General features: G+C 45.3%; 1 protein-coding gene across 1 annotated transcript in view; it reads left to right on the top strand.

The window, feature by feature from the left end:
* The window catches only part of GNG4 (G protein subunit gamma 4), a 68,891-nt gene extending 64,571 nt beyond the window's left edge, over positions 1-4,320 (top strand). Inside the window, exon 4 of the mRNA XM_070782344.1 lies at positions 466-4,320. Within this exon, the coding sequence (XP_070638445.1) occupies positions 466-594 (129 nt within the window). The 3' untranslated portion in view covers positions 595-4,320. The remainder of the gene's footprint in view (positions 1-465) is intronic.
* The last annotated feature ends 19,174 nt before the right edge of the window (positions 4,321-23,494 follow it).

The following is a 23,494-nucleotide window of genomic DNA, read 5'->3' as shown; positions in this document are numbered from 1 at the left end:
CCGCATAGCTCTGGTCACAATATTCCCATAAACCTCCAACAAGATAAATGCTCTTCTCTGTTCTGCAACTTTCTATCTCTCTGTGAATGGAAAAGTGTTATACTTTTAAAGGTCAGAGCCTTGAGAATGGGTCTCCTGTATATTTCAGGAGGAGCATTCTTTTATGAAAGATGCAGAGCCTGCATGACAAAGCACAGATAACACAGCACAAGGGTTAGAGCTAAAGGAATAGATCCAATATGGAGTCAGGCTTGTTCTTCTCTATTACATTTCCTCGGAGGCAACTTTCAAAACCCGTCTCTGGATTTGCACAAGCCCTCTCTCCAGACCGCGGAATGCCTTGTCATCGGCAGTGCATGCAGCACAGCCTATCCTCAGGCTTGTCCACTTTCCAGACCGACACCTTTGCCTTGGACCCACCGTGAACTGGCCTCTAACCCTGCACTTGTGCTGTGTACCCCCCAGGTCTCCCAGGCAGCGGCGGACCTCCTGGCCTACTGTGAAGCTCATGTGAGGGAGGACCCTCTCATCATCCCGGTGCCTGCGTCAGAAAACCCCTTCCGAGAGAAGAAGTTCTTTTGTACCATCCTCTGACTCCATTTGTTGTGAAAATGTCTCCTTTTCTGTCTCTAAAATCCCTGGTAGAGACCACGCACGCTCTTAGCTTTAGGGAGCTCTGCCCACACTCACCCCTGCCCAACCAGCGTTACCCCGCTGCCTGTCTTTTCATTGGTTTTCTTCCTTGTCTGCAGTTTCACCTTTTCTTTTCATGTTTCTGTTATTTTCATTATTAGTAAAGAAAATACACCTTTTTTATAGCCAAATAACAAATGTGCCAAGTTAAAAATAAGTATGGGTGTAAGGGCTTAAACTTTTTAAACATCAGTTCCCAAGTTTACTTACATCAAGTTTATACATTTCAGTGGATAATTTATTGAGAAGAGAAGAGGTACTCAACAAGCCCCCCATTTACCATCATTCAGTATCAAATTAGAGCATTTTGACCAACTGAAGTCTGTGGGTAAAGGTTCCATCTCTCTTCCTGGAGAAAGTTCTGGAAGTTTTCTATTTCCTGCTTTTCCATCATCCTGTTTAAAAAAGAAAGAACCCACATCACTGGATGGTTTTCTAAATAGGGTCATCCGGGGGCCCTGTGACTCAACCCCAGATGGGGGGCCCAGACCCCTGTTTCCCACTGATTGTCCTTGATTCCCTTTGTAGGTGGTCCTTCTGCAAATGCAGGTGGTGGGTAGATACTGGAGTGAGCTTAACTGTAAATGTGGCCCCATCACTTCTCTTTACGTGCTCCAGCCAAGCAGGCCAGGGGCATGTTTCTTCTCTCCAAATACCACTTCATCCTGCTTCCTCCTATTCTGGCTCCTGCCCTGCAGGGGCTGCATTAATACGGGCCTGTTCTGGGCACAGCACTGGGCCCTGCAGGATTTCACTAGGGTGGCCCCTGCCCCAGAGGAGCGAGTCAGGGGGAGCAGCTCACCATGTAGCCTCCACTGATCGAAGCATTCACATGTATCCACTTACTTAATCCTCCAACAACATACATCTGTTCTAAAAAGAGGAAAACTGAGGCACAGAGAGACCATGTAGTTTCCCCAAGCTATAGATAGTAAGCCAGAAGGCTGGGACCTGAGTGCAGACAGTCCAACTCCTAAGCCCCTGAGTTCCACTGTCTTCCAGCCCTACCTGTTTGCAGGTAGGTAGGTAGACCTGAAAACAGCTTGAGCCATGTGCCACGAAGCACCATTGCTGGGGTCTGCTCAGCAGCACACTTCTCTTCCCATCTTCCCTGGGAGCAGACGTGTCAGTCCCATATTCTGGCAGCTTATGGAAAATGATATGTGTCTGCCCACGTGGAAGGCTTGACAGCTTTTGATTTTTCTGAGACAAACTTGCAGGTTTCACCTAAGACAAACTCCTATCACTCCAATAAAGGAAGGGAGTAAACCACAGGGTAGAGAGTGAATGCTCTGTCCAAGTTTGCCCTGTTCCATTTGTTTGGAAATTTCCTCCCACCCTGGCTCTGGCAGTGGCTACACTGAGTAATTCTAGGCAAGCCACTGTATGCCTGGAGCGTTCCAGTCTGCAGATTGTGGATAGTGGGCAGTTACTCCTCCTGTCCATCATAAAGGAGATCAGTCCTGGGTGTTCACTGGAAGGACTGATATTGAAGCTGAAACTCCAGTAGTTTGGCCACCTGATGCGAAGAGCTGACTGATTTGAGAAGACCCTGATGCTGGGAAAGATTGAAGGAGGGAGGAGAAGGGGACGACAGAGATTGAGATGGTTGGATGGCATCACCAACTCGATGGACATGAGTTTGAGTAAACTCCGGGAGTTGGTGATGGACAGGGAGGCCTGGCGTGCTGCGAGTCATGGAGTCACAAAGAGTTGGACACAACTGAGCAATTGAACTGAACTCCTCCTGTCTTTGCTCTAAGATAGGAGGAGGTGCTACATAGATGAAAGCTCTGATTATCATTTAAAACAAGTAAATTTACTGAATGCCAGGTTATAGTATAGGGATCTAGAATGCGTGACTTCAAAGATCCATGGTTCAGTTGGAAGAATCATATAAAATCACCCGCAAAAAAGACAATATAATTTTCAGATCAATTAGTGACTTGCTACCCTTGTGAATGATTTTAGTACATTTTTATTCTTGGCTTCTTTTGTTGAAATCAATTCTTCCTTTCATGAAAGCTCCCTGACAATACCAGTGTTGTTAGGAAGCTGTGTGCTCAAACTATAGCATAATTGTATGCTGTCTGTGGTAATATGACTTCCAGTCTCCCTCTATTTTGGTTTATGACCAGGATCTCTTTATCCTGTGGTCCATGTCAACATCATTAACTTGATCAAGCAAAGCACAATCCATAAAAGCACATCAGAGAGACTGGGACAGTGGGACAACACAGAAACCAGCTAAACCAGGTCAAGAGAGAACTAGTGCGCTCCTGGACTTCACCAGACTTTCTTCCTTTTGTTTTCGCTTTCACCATCCCTCCATGTTCTCTTCCCTCTCCTCCTGTCTGCCTTGCATCCCTCCAGGAAATGCTTTTTGTCTCTCACTACACCTTTGCCTTTCAAACCTACAGCATTTTGTGTGGCTTGCCCCTTCTAATGTATCCCTGAACTCAGTGTTGCCCGTAAAGGCGAACTCATGCGCATGGGCTGTGAGACGCACAAGTGTGTGGATAAGACCCTCCCCCAGCAGAAGTAGGGATCCGATGAAGCTGCCTGGAGTGAGCAGTTTTCATGTGGTGTTTCCAGCTTGACTGTCCAACACCTGACCCGTTTCCTGAAGGGGGAAATCATGAAATCACCCCATATAAACAAATGTAGTGGGATGCAGCGCCTCCAGCACCATGGATGCTGAAATGGGAACGCCTTCCCTGTCTCAGGTGCACCCCCTTCTCCAGCACCAGACTGACCAGGCAGTGACCAGTGACCTAGGGTGGACTCCTTGGACACCCATGCTTAGGACTGTGAGTTTGGTGCAGGTGACACAGAAATGAAGGGATGCTGAGATTCATTTCATGGGCGCCGTGATGGCCCAGGGCTGGCAGTGGCCCATCGTGAAGGTTTCCGAGACTAGCAGGCCAGGGGTGGCGCCCACTGGTGGTGGTGTCTAGGGATGACGGAGTCCTGAGCAGATTGTTTCTGCTTCATTCCTTGGCCCCACTGGGCTGTCGCGGCCCCCACCTGTCTTCCTAACTCTCCTTTCTAGCTTTCTGTCAGTTCGGTGAGCATTCAAGCTCCATCCAATAAATTCCTCATTCTTCTGTGAAATAGCCTGGGTTAAGTGTACTTATCATATGACCTAAAGACTCCATTCCTAGGTGTCTACCCAAAAGAAATGTGTATGTATATTCACCAAGAGAAATGTACTAGAAAATTCAGAGAAGCACTGTTCATAATAACCCCAAACTGGAAAGTACCCACATGCCCATGTTGAACGGATAAACAAGTTATAGTCTATTCACACAATGAAGCCCCACACAGCAAGGAGAAGCGACACTCGTGCAGACACGCAGACAGCACTGTGAGTCTCACAAGAGGAGGCAAAGCCGTACCGTATAGTTCTGTTTACATCAAGTGAGAAACCCGGCAAAGCTGTTCGCAAGTAGTTATGTAAGTTACTCTTAGATGGGCACAAGGGTGTTCCTTGGATGTTCTGTTCCTTGATCCGGTTGCTGGTCACTTGGGCATGTCTATTTTGTGAAAATTCTTTGAGCTGTACACTTGTGGTTTGTGCCCTTTTCTGTATGTATGTTGTACTTCAATAAAAAGTGTGCTTAGCAATTGAGAATCCTATGGTTATTTCCCGTCCCCCCGACCCCGACTTTTTTTTTGACAGCTCAACTTTTTACTCCCCTTTAGGTGTAACATCGTTAGTGGGACATTTAAGTATGTGATAACATTCTGAAATACAAAGTACTTGTAATCCACAGCTCTCTGGACAGAGAGTAGCTCCCAGAGTATTGCAGACAGAGCCTATGAATGGGGCGTGTGAATGCCATGTGTGGAATCTGTGTTGTTGGGAGAACAGTGAGGAATCCTCCTGGGATTTCCCTCTTGGCTCAGCCTCTCTGTCAGCGAGGCTGATGACTTCCTCTCAGCCTCTCCTGGCTTCTGACCACTGGAATGAATGGATAACAGGCCACAAAGCCCTGTTATCAGACACCACCTCTGGGGGAAAGAGCTCTACAGGCATCAGCTGGCTTTGCAATGATTCATCTTCTGAATGCAACCCAGTGTCCCAGGCAGCCCGACCTGGAAATACATGGAGGGAACCAGCTCCCTCGACTCTGCCCCCGCCCATGGGAATGCTGGGCCCCTTCCAAACCTCTGGTTGATTCTGAGCTCCTTGTCTCTCAGCTCCCAGGTGGCCTGGCCATTCTCCTTTGTGCAGCTCTGATGCATCAGATCCCAGGCTGATCACAGAGTCACTTCATGCTGGGACTCCTGCTACACAAATCCATAGGTCTTACTTTCAACGCTGAACACCACCCCCACAGATCTCAACAATGAGTCTAAGTCAGCAGCAGCTTCCCTCTGAGGGAGTCATGGCAAGAGAACAAACCAAAGGTCAGAGGGGATTTTGTTCTGATGACTGCTCCAATTTGACATGGGAGTCATGACAGCTAGTGTTTGGGGACTCCCCTGATGGTTCAATGGTTTAGACTCCATGCTTCCAGTGCAGGGGGCATGGGTTCAATCCCTGATCGGGGAACTAGAGATCCCACAAGCTGTGTCATGTGGCCAAAAACCATAACAAACAAAAAACAACTGGTGTTTTGACCTGAGAAGAAGATGGGCTGAGATAAAGATTAGACAGACTTCACCCCTATACTTCATCTTCAGCTCTTCAGCGTGGTGGGAGGACACAGGGCACAGGCAGTTTCTCCACCCTGCCCCATGTCCCAGCTCCTTCTCCCAGGGTGCACACCACTCTACCCTCCCCAGGGTGCACAGCCAGAGCAGGAAGGGCGGGGAATAAGCTGGAGGTCTGCCCAGTTTCAATGTCTCTGAAGATACGTGTGGATGAGCTGATGTCAACTCCCGCTGGTCAGGACCTGATACCCCATCCAATTTCTGATAAAACCCTTAACACTTGATTCTGTGTTAACTGTTAATAAGTTACTGATTTATAAGATGTTCGGGTCCATGCATGGTAGTTAATCAAACACTGAAGCAATTGTGACCACTTACCTTTAGAAGGGATAAACAACAAGGTCCTACTGTACAGCACAGGGAACTGTTCAATATCCTGTGGTAAACCGTAATGGGAAAGAATAGGAAAAAAAGCGACTGAGTGCACACACGCGCGCATGTCCGGCTCTTTAGGCCCCGTAGACTATAGCCTGCCCAGCTCCTCTGCCCATGGGATTCTCCAAGCAAGAATACTGGAAGGGGTTTCCATTTCCTTTCCTTCTCCAGGGGATCTTCCCAACCCAGGGATGGAACCTGCATCTCCTGCATTGGCAGGTGGATTCTTTACCACTAGCACCACCCGGGAAGCTCATATATATATATGGTGGGCTACAGTCTATGGGGTCACAAAGAGTATAACTGAGTCACTTTACAGCAAAAACTAACACAACAGTGTAAATCAATTGTACTTCAATAAGATAAAGATTCTCCAGTGACATAGAATGGCCTTTTGTGTGTGTGTGTGTGTGTGTGTGCTCAATCGTGTCCAACTCTTTGCAACCCCATGGACTGTAGCCCACTAGGCTCCTCTGTCCATGGGATTTCCAGGCAAAAATACTAGAACAGATTGCCGTGCCCTCCTCCAGGGGATCTTCCCAACCCAGGGATCAAACCTGAGTCTCCTGCATCGGCAGGTGCAGTCTACCACTGAGCCACTTGGGAAGCCAGAACGGCCTCTTAGGCCCTACTTATTCTCCGAAGTCACTTGCACACATCACTGCCCACAAAACCCCGTGCTCCACCTACACTGGTCGTTGTTCAAGTCCACTTCACTAGCCCTGTTCCCTGCTGCCACAGGGCTTTTGCACCTGCTGCTTCCTCAGCCTAGGACATTCCTCATGCCTCTCTTGGTCTTCTTCTTCAGATCTCAAGTCCAAAGGTGCCAGCCTTCCCTGAACCCTCTGACCAAGTCACATCTATCTAGGGTCTTGCTGTGCTCCGAAGCAGTCTGTTGTTGCTGCAGTTTTACATTTGTACGTGCACCCGCTCAGTGCCCGTCTGCCTCCCTGACTACACCTTCAGCTCCGCGAGGGCAGGGTTTTATCCCTGGGCCCCAACATGTCCCCTGGCACATGATGCAAACCCGTTAAGTATGATCCCAGTGAGCGAGCGGAAGTCACTACCAGTACTTCTGTGACCCTGAGGGTGTGTGCTCTTCATAAGCTGCAAACCAGTGTGAATGAACCCTCAGATGACACTGAAATAATAACCGAGGCGAGGAAGGAAGGAAACCACTATCTGTGGAGTGCATCATTTATTGCACAGGAAAAAAATGTGCTCGACCAAGGTGTTCACATTTTAATCCTCACAGCAACTGTGTTGTAAGATTAATTACCCTCATTCTGTAGATAGATATTCCTTAGATGTATGTGAGGAAACTAAGTTTGATTTAAGTAACTCATCCAATATTCAACAAGTACTAAGTGATGCCTGGAATTCTGATCAGTCCTTCTAACTTACCACCACCAGAGCATCTGTAGTCAAATCAAGGAGTATAAGAGTTTAAAGCTTTTCAGATCCTTCACTCTGTGTTTTTTAAAAAAGCTACCAGGAAACCTGGGAGAATGCTCTTTTTAAATTTTTAATGGTAATTTTATTTGTCTTTCCAACTTTAACTGAACTTCATATTTCTGCTTGTTTTTCCATTTTGGGTCTGCCTATTTTTCTGGCCATGCTATGCGCCCACAGCACCTGGGATCTTAGTACTCCAACCAGGGATGGATCCTATGCCCCCGTGTAGTGGAAACATGGAGTCTTCACCACTGGACCATCAGGGCAGTCCCAAGCCCTCTTGACTTTACAGCAGGGGTCCCCAGCCTCTGGAATGATGATCTGAGGTAGGGCTGATGTCATAATAAAAGAAATAAAGCACACAGTAAATGCAATGCTTGAGTCATCCTCAAATCATCCCCCCTACCAGGTCCGTGGAAAAATGGTCTTCCACAAAACTGGTCCCTGGTACCAAAAAGGTCAGGGACTGCTGCTTTACTGCATGATTATGCTTTCAAGCCATTTAAAACCGTAAAGCACCTGCGTGCTGTAAACCCACCTTCACACTGTATGGCTGTATTAATTGTAGTAATTCAGGCCCAGGGAGAGCAGTTCCTGGTAAGTGATGAAAGAACAGCTGGAAGAGGAAGGACACATTGTCCCGTGAAGCATGAAGGAACGTTAGCCAGTTTAGTTCCGGCCTAAATGCCTATTGTTTGGAGGAGGGGGTACTGACGTGTTTCTGTGACAAAAGTGACCTATTATTACCATGCCCAGGTGTGCACTTAAGTACTAATTCTCTGACTTTTCCTTCCCAAGCATTTGGAACATTCTTATCATTTACTTGGGGCTTTTATGTTTTTTGTTAAATTCTCTTTTTGGTTTTTCAGTTAAACTTCATTTAACTTAATTTTAAGTAGAAACCCATCCCCAGGCAGAGTAAAGACAATCACTGCCCCTGATAAAGTCAGCCCTCTGTAGCTGATGCCACTTGTATGACACCTGTTTTTTTTTTTATCAAATAATGTACTGTCTCATCTTAGCTCTGCCTGGTCTCTTATACTCAGAAGTACAGATCACCATCGGCACATCTTGCTGCAGGAAAAATTACATGCAAACAAGGCAATGCAAGAGAAAGGAGAGGCCCCACTTGGTCAACACATAATGATCGAGGCTGGAGGTATTTGGGGGACCAAAAAACACAGAGTGCTAAGGAGCCTGGTCTTGGAGTCAGAGGGACTCAAATTAAAACCCAGCTCTGCCACTTACCAGCTCCACCGCTGCTCTGAACTTTCATGACCTCATCTAGAAAAATGAGGATAGCAACATATATTTTAGAAGAATTCAATGGAATAACGTAAGTATTCAGCATGGCCTGGGACGTACACATGCTCAATAAATAGGGACCGACTATATGCTTTTGAACGGTGGTGTTGGAGAAGACTCTTGAGAGTCCCTTGGACTGCAAGGAGACCCAACCAGTCCATCCTAAAGGAGATCAGTCCTGGGTGTTCATTGGAAGGACTGATGCTGAAGCTGAAACTCCAATACTTTGGCCACGTCATGCGAAGAGTTGACTCATTGGAAAAGACCCTGATGCTGGGAGGGATTGGGGGCAGGAGGAGAAGGGGATGACAGAGGATGAGATGGCTGGATGGCATCACTGACTCGATGGACATGAGTTTGAGTGAACTCCAGGAGTTGGTGATGGACAGGGAGGCCTGGCGTGCTGCGATTCATGCTGCAAAGAGTTGGACACAACTGAGAGACTGAACTGAACTGAACTGATATATGTCTTTGAGGGCTTCTCTGGTGGCTCAGTCAGTAAAAGAATCTGCCTGCAATTCAGAATCTGCCTTCAATTCCTGAGTCGGGAATATCCCCTGGAGAAGGAAATGGAAACCCATGCCAGTATTCTTGCCTGGGAAATCCCATGGGCAGAGAAGCCTGGCAGGCTACAGTCTGTGAAGTTGCAAAGAGTCATATATGACTTAGTAGCTGAACCACCACCATATATATCTTTTATTATAGTGGAAACCAAACCAGGTTCAGAATTTAAAATAAGACTCTGTTTGTTTATTGTGGAAACAAAACCAGTTTCAGCCGTTAAAATAAGACTTTCTTGGGACTTCCCTGGCAGTCTAGTGGATAAGACACCACACTTCCACTTCAGGGGGCACAGATTTGATTCCTGGTCAGGGAACTAAGATCTTGAATGCCAAAAACTAGAAAAAAAAAATTACCAAAAAAAGTCATTTATCAAAGAGGCATCAAAAAGGAAGGAGAGAAGGTCAAGCTTAGCAGCCAGTAGCTGAGCAGCCATCATAGTCCAGCACCTTGACACATCAGAAGTATAGGCTTCTTTATATATGTAAAGGAGGAGGAGGTCCCCAGACCTAGAACAGCCTTGTGAAGAAGGGGCCTCATGCTAGACAAGGAAATAAGGCCTGGCAATCATGACCATTAGAGTCAGAGGTCAGGCCTATAAATTGTAAGTCTGCAAACTTCAGAATTGCTGTTTTAAAAAGTGATACTACTACTTATCTGAAGGAGGACAAAGTGTTTGGTAAAACCTTCAGTGTCTCTGAAGGGACCACGGTATTCACCCAAGGAAGTAAACCATTAAGGGTCTCTCTGATGGCTGGAACTTTCTATGACCAAGCAGTGCTGTCTTTGTGTGGCTGAGCTGATTTTTCTCTGTTATCGTCCCCTGGTTTTTACCTTTGACAGTTTTTTAGTATTTCTTTATTTGGCCGGGTTGGGTCTTAGTTGCAACACTCGGGCTTCTTAGTTGTGGCACGTGGGCTTAGCTGCCCTGTGGCACGTGGGATACCAGCCCCTCGACCAGGGATGGAAGCCCCATCCCCCACAGTGGAAGGTGGACTCTCAACCGCTGGGCCACTAGGGAAGTCCCCCTTGGACAATCTTGAATGAAAACATGCTGCACCAAAACGGCTAAGGCGGGACCCCTCCTCTAGATACCAGATCCTGCAGGACATGGAGGAAGGGCTCAGTAGGTCAGGCTGGACTGGGGAGGAAGGTTCCCCTGTTGTCCCAGCTGGATGCTGGAGGAGAGATGGAGGAGGGGGTCCCCAGGGGTTCTGCTAGGGAGAGGCAGGGGCTTGTCAGAGCCCAGGGGCCAGTTATTGAATTATTGTTACAGGCTAAATTATTATGGCTCCCTAGAATTCATATGGTGGTGTCTTAACCCCCAGTAACTCAGAATGTGACTACATTTGAGGACAGGGTCTTAAAAAATTTTTTTTAATTAATTAATTTATTTTTTGGCTGTACTGGGTCTTCATTGCTGCTCGGGCTTTTCTCCAGTTGTGGTGCATGGGCTTCTCATGGGGGTGGCTTTTCCTGTTGCAGAGCACGGGCTCTGGAGGGCCCAGGCTGCAGTGGTTGCAGCACGTGGGCTCAGTAGTTGTGATTCCCGGCCTCTAGAGGACAGGCTCAGAGAAGGCGATGGCACCCCACTCCAGTACTCTTGCCTGGAAAATCCCATGGACAGAGGAGACTGGTGGGCTGCCGTCTATGGGGTCGCACAGAGTCGGACACAACTGAAGCGACTTCGCAGCAGCAGCAGCAGCAGAGCATAGGCTCAATAGTTGTGGCATGTGGGCTTGGTTGCTCTGCAGCAAAAAAGATCTTTCCGAATCAGGGATCAAAACCAAGTCTCCTGCATTGGCAGGTGGATTCCTCACCACTGAGCCACCAGGGAAGCCTGAAGACAGGGTCTTGACAGAGGTATCAAGCCAAAATGAGGTCTTTAGAGTGGGACCTAATGCAATATGAGTGTGGTGTCCTCATAAGAAGAGGAGGTTAGGACACAGACACACATGGAGGGAAGACCGCGTGAGAACACAAGGAGACTGCCACGCGCAGGCCAAGCAGAGACGCCTTTGAAGGAACCATGCCGCCAACACTGTGATCTTGGACTTGTGTCCTGCAGAGCAGTGAGAAAATAAATGTCCCTTGTTTAAGCCACCCAGTCTGTGGTACTTTGTTATGGCAGCCCTAGCAAACTAATACCATTTTCTAATTTTCATATAGAATTTACCAGGTGCCCATCCAACTTTCAGGCCCTTTGCAAATATCACTTTATAGCTCCTGTGAACAATACTTAGAGTACTATGATTATGCCCATTTTAAAGATGACAAAATGAGGCACAGGAAGTGGAGTGACTGTCGTGTCACCCAAGTAGGAACAGGCAAAGCTAGAACCCAGATAGTTCAGTGCCAGGATGCATGCTCTTAACCACTGTGCCAGGCTACCTCTTGGAGTAAATGGGAAACAGTTGATACCCAAGGACTTCACCAGCAGTCCTGCAGTTAAGACTTCACCTTCCCATGAAGGGAGCATGGGTTCGATCCCAGGTTGGAGAACTAAGGTCCCATATGTTGTGGGGTACAGCCAAAAAATTAAAAAAAAAAAAAATTTGACACCCAGAGTTCAAGTGAAAATAGCAAGGAGCCAAACAGGGGACCAAGGACGCAAGTGATGCAAAGGGTCCCAGCAGGCGGTCAGTCATCACGGGGACAGGGACACATAAACTGCGCGTAGCTGGCACATGGCCACAGGGCAGGTCACGGGGCCAAGCCCCAGTTGTGATGGGCCTGGTTAGAGTAAGATCCGGATTCACGTAATGTCTGGGGAACTAGAATTTGTCGGAAAAGAATGGGGAGTAGAGACCACTGCTGCTGCTAAGTCGCTTCAGTTGTGTCCGACTCTGTGCAACCCCATAGACGGCAGCCCACCAGGCTCCCCCGTCCCTGGGATTCTCCAGGCAAGAACACTGGAGTGGGTTGCCATTTCCTTCTCCAATGCATGAAAGTGAAAAGTGAAAGTGAAGTCACTCAGTCGTGTCCAACTCTTCTCGACCCCATGGACTGCAGCCCACCAGGCTCCTCCATCCATGGGATTTTCCAGGCAAGAGTACTGGAGGGGGGTGCCATTGCCTTCTCCAAGTAGAGACCATAGTAGAAGACGAATCTTGCAGACTGGGACACACCATAGGCAGAAGTCAGGCCTGAGGATTCAGGGCAGAGGCCTCATGAGCAGAAGAGATGGTGGACATGATCAGAAGAAGAACACCACAGATTTCAACCAGGTGACAGGTACTGTTTTTTCCAAGTCAGCCTCATTTGGAAGGGTTGGGGACAAAACTCTACAGATGTGGGCAAGGATACTTGAACACAGATTGGAACTGATTGTGTGGGACTCAGGAAGCCCAACTCTGGAGACCAGAAAAGGCAAGAGGAAGGGAAAGTAGGAGAAAAACTTTTCCAGGGGGTGACCAACCTCTGGGAATGTCCCTGCTCGCCTATGGAGAAGGAGACACCTTTATAGTAATTATCCTGAAACCTACCACTAAGGCCACATTCAGTTCCACTAACAGAGAAAGGCTTGAAAAAACTGACTGCTGTGAGAGAGAGGATTCCCAGAAGCAAACAAATTTGACATCAGAGCATCTTGAAGGAGAAGGAAACAGGATTCCCTGTCCTCCAAAAGCTGTTATCTTTTTCCATGCTGACCTCTGACATTTTATAAACATCCTAAAAGCAGGCTATATTTTTTTTTATGAAGAGGGGAATTGTTTGAAGAGATACACTTCTAAACATCTTGGTTGAAGAAGTCTCTAATACAGAGTATCCTGGATGCAGAATCTATAATGATTCAGTGATGATCAACTATGCATTAATAACACTTTCCTTGGGGCGTCCCTGGTGGTAAAGAATCTGCCTGCAATGTGGGAGACTTGGGTTTGATCCCTGGGTCAGGAAGATCCGCTGGAGAAGGAAATGCCAACCCACTCCAGTATTCTTGCCTGGGAAATTCCATGGACAGAGGAGCCTGGTGGGCTACAGTCCAAGGGACCTCAAAGTCGGACACAACTAAGCAACTAATGCACTCTTATAGTGTAAATGCTGATAAAGTAAACTTAAGATCTAAATATTCCACTAATCACGAAGACTAAGAGAAAATAAGTTCCCCCAAATCTATTGAGGATAAATGAGAGACTCATTTAACAAAACACTACACTTAAGCTTTGCCAGTAGAATATTTGTATTTAAATACAGATATGTGATTAATTCTTTAGTGGTCAGAGTGAGTCAGATATTTATAATATAGATTATATAATATTTTTATAGCACTCAGATAACAACAACACATTACCAAGAGTTTATTTGCCCACCAAAATCTTGACTAACTTGTATATAATTAACGTGAATTATCAGTGCATCTTTTACTTTAGCATAGCTATTTCCATTTTTTAGAGCATATTTGTTTACTGAACTACCAAAAAATGTGATAAACTATCTTTGCAGCTTTTGCTTTACTTGGGAGCAGAAAAAATAGAAATTCCATAAAGAAATTCTAACAGCTAGCCAAAGGAAATGTATATAACAAAAGTAATCAACCATATGTAAAAAAGACAGCTAGTGGGAAGTTGTTTTCATAGCATAGGGAGCTCAGCCTGTTGCTCTGTGACAACTTAGAGGGGTGGGGTGGGAGGGTAGGAGAGTTTCAAGAGGGAGGGGACATGTGAATACCTATGGCTAATTCAGATTGATGCATGGCAGAAACCAACACAACATTGTAAAGCAATTGTCCTCCAATTAAAAATAAATTTTAAAAAGTAATCAATGCTAGACTGAGAAAAATTCTGATTTTATAATCAGTGTCTGCCTCATAAACATTAGACCACACATTTCCTATCAATTATGAGCTAGTTGTTTTAAGGCACTAATCTAAGTGATTTTTTTCAATTTAATTACCGTTTTACTGGCTTTGCTGCTGCTGCTGCTAAGTTGCTTCAGTCTTGTCCGACTCTGTGCAACCCCATAGACGGCAGCCCACCAGGCTTCCCCGTCCCTGAGATTCTCCAGGCAAGAACCCTGGAGTGGGTTGCCATTTCCTTCTCCAATGCATGAAAATGAAAAATTGAAAGTGAAGTCGCTCAGTCGTGTCCGACTCTTCTCGACCCCATTGACTGCAGCCTACCAGGCTCCTCCATCCATGGGATTTTCCAGGCAAGAGTACTGGAGTGGGGTGCCATTGCCTTCTCCTGGCTGGTACCAAGTTTGAAGTAATGGCAGAAAGGCTCTGGACCATGTAAAATGGGAGAAACACCCAGAGCATCTCACAACTGTTGAGTATTTGCCATGTACAAGTAAGCATGTTTAATTTAACTCTCCTAGAATTCTCCATGACAGTATTCGCTGTTATGACTCCTAGTTTACAGATGAGGAAACTGAGCAGGTGTGTGCTGGTAAACAGTGATAAGCACACTGACAAAGAACTAATCTCAAAAATATACAAGCAGCTGCCACAGCTCAATTCCAAAAAAAATAAACGACCCAATCAAAAAATGGGCCAAAGAACTAAACAGACATTTCTCCAAAGAAGACATACAGATGGCTAACAAACACATGAAAAGATGCTCAACGTCACTCATTATCAGAGAAATGCAAATCAAAACCACAGTGAAGTACCATCTCACACCGGTCAGAATGGCTGCTATCAAAAAGTTTACAAGCAATAAACATTGGAGAGGGTGTGGAGAAAAGGGAACCCTCTTTCACTGTTGGTGGGAATGCAAACTAGTACAGCCACTATGGAGAACAGTGTGGAGATTCCTTAAAAAACTGGAAATAGAACTGCCTTATGATCCAGCAATCCCACTGCTGGGCATACACACTGAGGAAACCAGAAGGGAAAGAGACACATGTACCCCAATATTCATCGCAGCACTGTTTGTAATAGCCAGGACATGGAAGCAACCTAGATGTCCATCAGCAGACGAATGGATAAGAAAGCTGTGGTACATATACACAATGAAATATTACTCAGCTATTAAAAAGAATGCATTTGAATCAGTTCTAATGAGATGGATGAAACTGGAGCCTATTATACAGAGTGAAGTAAGTCAGAAACAAAAACACCAATACAGTATACTAAAGCATATATATATATAATTTAGAAAGATGGTAACAATGACCCTATATGCAAGACACAGATGTATGGAACAGTCTTTTGGACTCTGTGGAAGAGGGTGAGGGTGGGATGATTTGAGAGAATGGCATTGAAACATGTATATTATCATATGTGAAACAGATCGCCAGTCCAGGTTCAATGCATGAGACAGGGTGCTCAGGGCTGGTGCACTGGGATGACCCCAGAGGGATGTGATGGGGAAGGAGGTGGGAGGGGGGTTCAGGATGATGAACACATGTCCACCCATGGCTGATTCATGTCAATGTATGGCAAAAATCACTACAATATTGTAAAGTATAGCCTCCAATTAAAATTAATTACATTAAAAAAATAGTAATAAGCAGGTTAGAGAAGGGGGCAGGTATGGATTTATAGATTCTGTCCATTTTCATGGTGTTAATGCTTCCATCAAAGCTGATGTCAAGTTACCAATATGATACCAACAGGCTTGCGATGTTCCTGAAAATTTAACAATTGGCTGTCATCAGCCCATCAACTCACTTGCTCAAGATCAGCGAACACGATCAGTAAGTGGAAGAGCTATGATTCGAACCCAGGAAGTCTGACTTCACACTGTGTTCTCAACCACTGTGTTAGCCTGTTTTTAGAAGGAATAATTCACAAGTGTTAAAGGGGGACAGGAAAAGGACCCTACTGTCCCCAGAGCTGCACTTGAGCCAGAGGCACAATTAGGAGTGAAGAAGTGCCTGATGGCTCAAACTAAAGACTTCAGTAAGAAAAGGAAAGAAAAAAATGATGCTATATATTTTGTTTCTTTTTTTTTTTTTTCATGAAAATGCTCTGTTCCCGAGGGCTCCTTAGATGGTGGGGCAGACAATTAAGTTGCCTTTACTTGTGGAGTCTGCTAAGACTTGAAAAATAAGTAGGAATTAGCCAGGTCGCAAAGCTGTAGAAACGAGAGCTGGCCGAGAACCCAACAAATGCAGAAACAAGAGTCCAAGGAGGGAGGGAGTGTCTACAGGTAGTTATGTGGTTTGTTTTTTTTTTTATCAACAGGTAGTTATATGTTTTTTTTTTTTTTAAGATTTTTTTTTTTGACGTGGATAATTTTAAAGTCTTTATTGAATTTATTACAATATTGTTTCTGTTTTATGTTTTGGATTTTTGGCCCAGAGACATGTGTGATCATAACTCCCTGATCAGGGATCGAAGCTGCACCCCCTGCATTGGGAAGGTGAAGTTTCAACCACTGGACCACCAGGGAAGTCCCAGCAGGCAGTTCTGGAGCCCTGGAGGAGTTATAAGTAAGGAAGTGGCCAACAGGGAGCTGAGGGAGGGTGGGGCTGAGGGGCCTGGTAAACTGAGGCTGGGGTGTGAATTTTTTGCTGAGGGCATCAGAGAGCCACTGAGAGTTTGGGGAAGGGGGTTGAATCTATCTGATTTGCATTCTGGACTCTCCCGGCCACCACAGTAAGGGGAAAGGACTGAAAAATCATGTGAGTATTCCCCCCTGACCTGACCTCCATTTTCTCTATCTTCCATTTCAGTTGATCTTTGTTAGCACGGCTGCCGAGGAACCATGGAGCCAGACACATGGACCCATGGTGCAGCACGTGACCCTCCAGATGGCCCTGAGCTCACATGTCTTCAGGGAGCAGACAGTCCTGTTACCAGGAGGAAGCAAGTGGGTGGAAAGTGGAGAGAAAAAGAAGCAAAGTGCCCAGGACCTTTTCAGGTGTTTTCCATGTTTGGGGAGACGTGGAGGGGAGGCTGTGAGCAGGTTGTGCGGTGAGGTAGGTGATGCAGGTAAGGTGGGGATGCGCACGCACAGGATGTCTGCAATGCTCTTTCTTACCAGCCTGCCAGGTGAGCTTCCCTCAGGCCTGGGAGGCCAGGGTGGCCTCCAGCGGGGAGTGGAGTTCCCACAAATCAAAGACAAACCCCAGAGCAAGAAGGTTGTCTAAAGGGGCTCAGCGGAGATGCCAAGAAAGATCCAAAGGACCTTGAAAGCAGACAGACAAGTGGGAGAATCAGGAAGGTAGGAACTGCTCATCCCCGTGGTGGGGAACCTTAGAGTGAAGACTCCTTTTGTGTGTCTTGTTTAGTCGCCAAGTCATGTCAGACTCACAAATCTGTAGACTGTACCCCACCAGACTCCTCTGTCCATGGGGTTTCCCAAGCAAGAATACTGGAGTGGGTTGCCATTTCCTTCTCCACAGATGTACGTGTGTATGTGTTAAAAAACAAAACAGAAGTTTAACCTGAACAATTTTTAAGTATATGCTATAGCATGTTATATGCATGTTCTGTTGTTCATCAGACCTCTAGAACTTTTTCATCTTGCATGGCTAACATTCTATATTCCTGATTCCCCTTGGCCTCCCCAGCCCCCAGCAGTCCCCATTTACTTCCTGTTTCTTTTTTTTTTTTTTAATCTTTTTTGGTAGTTATTTTCATTGTATTTATTTATTTGGCTGCCCCAGGTCTTGTTGCACCATGTGGGATCTTCAGTTGACATGTGGGATCTTTAGCTGCGGCATGTGGGACCTAGTTCCCTGACCAAGAACTGAACCCAGCCACCCTGCATTAGGAGCAGGGAGTCTTAGCCACTAGACCACAGGAAGTCCCTAGTTCTTGTTTCTGTGACTTTGATTCGTTTAGATATGCATCATAGAAGTGGAATCCTACAGTTCTAGCATGCCTGGCTTATTTCATTTAGCATGATGTCCTCAAAGTTCATCTGTGTTGTGGTATAGGACAGAATTTCCTTCTGTTTTAAGGTTGAATAATATTCCATTGTATGGGCATAACTTTGTTTATCCATTCATCCCTCCATGGACATAAGGTTACTTCTACCCCTTTGCAACTGTAAATAGTACTTCAATGACAAGGGTGTCAAGACTCCTCTTATAAAGACTCTAGGCATCTGGCAGAGTGAGCTGTCAAGATTACTATTATAATCACAATACTATATACTGTATTATTACTATATATACAATACTGTATACTGTATTAATTACTATGTATACAATACTGTATACTGTATTAATTACTATGTACACAATACTGTATACGGTATTAATTACTATGTATGCAATACTGTATACTGTATTAATTACTATGTATACAATACTGTATACTGTATTAATTACTATGTATACAACACTGTATACTGTATTGATTACTGTATATACAAAATACCATATACTGTATTAATTACTGTATATACAAAATACCACATACTGTATTAATTATATACAATACCATATACTGTATTAATTACTATATATACAATACTGTATACTGTATTAATTACTATATATACAATACCATATACTGTATTAATTACTATATATACAATACCGTATACTGTATTAATTACTATATACACAATACTGTATACTGTATTAATTACTATATATACAATACTATATACTGTATTATTACTATATACACAATACTGTATACTGTATTAATTATAATTATACCAGAGTGCTTTATCACTTTTGTTTTTTACCATGGTCCACAAAAAGAAATATATTTTATATCACAACTCAGGACACACATAGTGCTATGGTTTAAAATCTTTGTGGGACCCCAGAATTCATATGTTTAAATCCTGACCCCCAAAGAGGATAGGGTGCGGACCTTTAGGAGGTACTTAAGTCTTGAGGGTGGAACACTTGTGAATGGGATTAGTACCCCTATAAAAGGGGCTCCAGAGAAATCCCTAACCCCTTCCACCATGTGAAGACACAGCAAAAAGGCACCAGCTTTATTTTTAGTTTTTTAAGGAACCTTCATACTGTTCTCCACAGTAGCTGTAACAATTTACATTCCCATCAACAGTGCAAGAGGGTTCCCTTTTCTCCACATCCTCTCCAGCATTTATTGTTTGTGTATAGCACAGGGAACTCTACTCAGCGCTCTGGGGTGACCTAAATGGTAAAGGAATCCGATAAAGAGGGGATATATGTATACGAAAAGCTGATTCACTGTACTATACAGTGACTATATACAAAGCTAACACAGCATTGTAAAGCAACTAGACTGTCATAAAAATTAAGGGAGAAAAAAGGCACTAGGAATGAGGAAATGAACCCTCATCCAACCACGCTGGCACCCTGATCTTGGACTTCCCAGCCTCTAGAATTATGAGAAATAAGTTTCTATTGATTACAAGCTGCAAGGAGATCCAACCAGTCCATTCTGAAGGAGATCAGCCCTGGGATTTCTTTGGAAGGAATGATGCTAAAGCTGAAACTCCAGTACTTTGGCCACCTCATGCGAAGAGTTGACTCATTGGGAAAGACTCTGATGCTGGGAGGGATTGGGGGTAAGAGGAAAAGGGGACGACAGAGGATGAGATGGCTGGATGGCATCACTGACTCGATGAATGTGAGTCTGGGTGAACTCTGGGAATTGGTGATGGACAGGGAGGCCTGGCGTGCTGCAATTCATGGAGTCGCAAAGAGTCAGACATGACTGAGCGACTGAACTGAACTGAACTTGGACAAGTTTGTTCCACCAACTGAGGTGCTCCCCTGTCACTCCTCCCCCGTGCGGGAGAGGGTCCCTTCCTCCCTTCTTCCTCCCAGGAACAGATGCCTCCCTTTTTGTGTTCCGCACAAAGTAGCGCTGTTAGTTTCTTTCAGTTCAAGGCACCAGTTCACCTACAGGTGCTGGAGTTCTCCCTTGAAAGGGAGTATCATAGTATCTATCCAATGAAACTGTGCCTCTTGTGACCTGCTAGGAAATTAAGATTTCCTCCCTGGCATTACACATATGCACAATCACAGGCATCTATTACCCTACTGGATTGCCAGCAACTTGAGAATAGGAATTTGGAGAAGTCAGTAAATGTTGAATTGGTACAGGAATTCCCTAGTTAACTGAGGAAATGGTATTAGCCCCATTTTATAAATTAGGAAATGACAGTTTGCAGAGACTAAGTGATTATTACTTCTGAGGTTCTTGGACCCTTTACTCAATAGAAATTGATAAGAGGCCAGCAGAGGAATTCAGGCGAGGCATTCTGGGGACTTGAGCTGTAGCAAGAGGGAGTGAAAACAAGTAACAGGTGCCCTTGTTGGAGCTTAGGGAGTGGGTTGATTTCTGAAATGGAGTGAAGGTTGGGGTGGGTCCTTAAATGGAGTGAGGGTGGGGGCGGGCCCAGGGGTGGGGCTGGAGGTGTGGCTTAGGTGGTCTGCCCACCCCGCTGGTGGTGCTGTGTGCAGGGGTCATGTGCAGTTCCCTGCTTTCACTCCAGATTCCTCAGAAATGGCAGTTGGGTTTTTGGTGATTTTGTGTTTTCTTACTCATAATTTGCCACAACTGGGCATGCATGCACTTATTTTTAGTCCCCTGGAGTTTCTTTGTATTTTGTTGTTCAAGGAAATGTTTGTCCAGGTGGCAAAGAATCCCAGGTTTTAGGTGCCAGCTTGTCTCAGGACCACTCTACTGACGATCTGAGAGCTAGCCTTCAAACACAAGCCCACGGAGGCAGGATGTATCTGCATCAGACTCACAAATCCGTTCTTCCCCTGGCCCCCTGCTGAAGCGGCCCAGGAATGAACCAAAGGAGGTGAAACATCAAGCTTGGACCTCACCATTTCTGAGATGCATGTCTTAGTCCGTGAGTTTGCTGTTTCAGACTCAGCCAAAGCAAAAAGGCTTCGGAAAAGATTAACAAAATGCTCCTGATTCTACTTCCATTTCATGTCTGAGCTTGTTGGGGACATCTCATTTGTAAGACAGTTCTATTTGTTGAATTTAATGCGTGCCCTTGGTCACGACAGCAGCATGTGCGTTGGTCCTTTTCAGACAAGGGTGCTCTACTTTGTCCCTGGATGAGACAGTGGGAAGAGAGAACCTACACAAACATCCTCAAGGACTTAGACCAGTTGTGCTGGCTGTTTACAAAACCAAAAGCTTCTGTTCTTACTGTAGTAATATTACAAAAATGTGCTCAAAATCGTTGGTTTAGACCAGTGTATAGAATGATATATAGAGTAATACAGAATCCTCTAAGTGGTTTAGCAGACTAATAAGTGAAATTTATGGGCTGAAATTAAACAGAGGAATTGTTCAATTCCTAAGTGGACCACACAGCAACATATGGTTGTGTGAAAGTGCCTTTGTGATGAGAATGAAGCAATCCAGAGGAGTTGATAATTGGATGTGGGCCACTCTGTCTTCTCCCAAAGTATCTGATAATCTATTAAACGCTTCTCGCATGATGACAGTGACAGAAAAGAGCCTGTGGTTAAAAGCTGGGTAAAACATCGAAGAACTATTTAACTGCTCTGAATTCTGTCAAAGCCTCAGAATTGTTCCTCTGATGCTTTATTCCTCAGTCTAGTTAATGCCGTAAGAACTCATCACAATGAGAGATCTCATCTGGACCCATCAATCTCAGTTCCAGGAAAGAACCTCTGCTCATGTGCATAAGGATAAGTACAGTAAGATGTTCACAGCATGCACACTGTCCTGTCGACTCTGCGACCCCGCAGGGAAGCACTTCAAAGCAGCCGCACAGCTCAGGAGTTAGGATAAACACTCTGATGTGAGAGATACATCTGGGTTTGAATCTTAGTTCTGCTACTTATCCCCTGGGTGACCCTGAGTGGGTTAGCTAGCCTCTCTGTGTCTCAGTTTCCTCATTTGTAAAATGAAGGTGGAAATGATGCAACCTATGAGGATACATGAATGAGAATTTGTAAAGTACTTAGAACCGTGCCTAGCAGATTGTGACTCTTGTATATATGTCCATCCCATGGGGAAATGCCAAAATAAACTGTGACATAGTCATCCAGCGGTGCAATTTCGTAATAAACAGAAGCCCAAGTGGATGAATTAGGTCCACATATATCAAATAAGGCCTTGAAGATAGAACACTGAGTGAGAAGAGCAAGTTATAGAACAGTAATTAAAATATGCTGTTTTTGTAGATTTGAAAAGCAAAACAGTATGACATATTTTGATGGACACACAGACAGTCAAAGTGTAAAAACGTGAGCCAGGGCTTCCCTGGTGCTCCAGTGATTAAGAATCTGCCTTGCAATGCAAGGGACCTGAGCTTGATCCCCAGTCTGGGCAGATCCCACATGCCTGGGAGCAACCACGCACATTCACCGCAACTAGACAAAGCCCAAGTGCAGCAGCAAGGACCCAGCACAGCCGAAAATGAGCAAATAAATAAACCTTAAAAAAAAAAAAAAAGCATGAGCCAGAGGCTATTCCCCAAATACGCTATTTTGGATAACTCTGAGAAGAGAACAAGGAAGCTGCAACTCTGGGACTTCTTGGAGGTCCAGTGGTTAAGACACCACGCTTCCACGCTGCAGGGGGTCGATCCCTGGTCAGGGAACTAAGATCCCACATGCTATGGGGAGCTGCCAACAAATGAAAACAAGCTTCAGTTCTGCGTGTGACAAAGTTAGCATCCGGTGGGACAGAGGTTTTCAAACTCATGTGGGTGAGTGGGCTGCTTTGGAGGTGGTCCTGAGTCCGCTGTTAAACATGAAACTGTTTAACTCAGAATGGAACTGGAGCCCATGTGCTGGTATTCGAACCCAGACAAAACCCTCCTTGGGAATTGAACCCATGATCTTTCAATTAGAATCACTCAGCTGGTGTCTGGATTACTGACGCTCAGGTCCTTTGCGTCTCATCACAGAAAGAATTCAGTGAGAGACAAAGTGATAGGTAACAAATGGATTTCATTCAGAGAGAAACACACTCCACAAACAGAGTGTAGGCCATGGCAGAGGGCAAGTGTGGGGGCCTCGAAATGTGGTGTGGTTAGCTTTTATGGGCTGGGTCATTTCATAGGCTAATGAGTGGGCAGATTATGCCAACTGTTTGGGGGAAGGGGGTGGAGATTTCCAGGGGTTGGCCCACTGCCCACATTTTGGTCTTTGAAGGCTGACCTTGGATCTGTCACAGCGCCTCTGACTGTGTCACTTAGCTTATCAGTGTGTTACAATGAGCCAATACTGAGGATGAAGGTCTAGACAAGTTGACTTGTCTGCCATCTTGGACCCATTTGGTTCTAAGCAGCTTATGTTGTGCCCTGGGGCTATGTCTTTCTCTCAGAGGTTGTGCCCAGCCCCCTTCCCCCCTATTTCTTATGGATTTGCATGTCACCTAAGGTCCCCACCCGCAAGACCTCTGCCTAAGCACCCTGCATCATGTTTATCTTTTCACCGTTAGACCCCAGGGCTTGCCTCAGTGTCTGACTCTCAGCAGCTACTTAATCATTTGTTGAATTAAATTTTAAAACGGGACATTTGGGCTTTTTAATTTTTT

Source organism: Bos indicus, chromosome 28, assembly GCF_029378745.1.
Source record: "Bos indicus isolate NIAB-ARS_2022 breed Sahiwal x Tharparkar chromosome 28, NIAB-ARS_B.indTharparkar_mat_pri_1.0, whole genome shotgun sequence".
Lineage (NCBI taxonomy): Eukaryota > Metazoa > Chordata > Mammalia > Artiodactyla > Bovidae > Bos > Bos indicus.
Note: the sequence above shows the minus strand (reverse complement) of the source record. Positions and strands in the feature narration are given on the sequence as shown.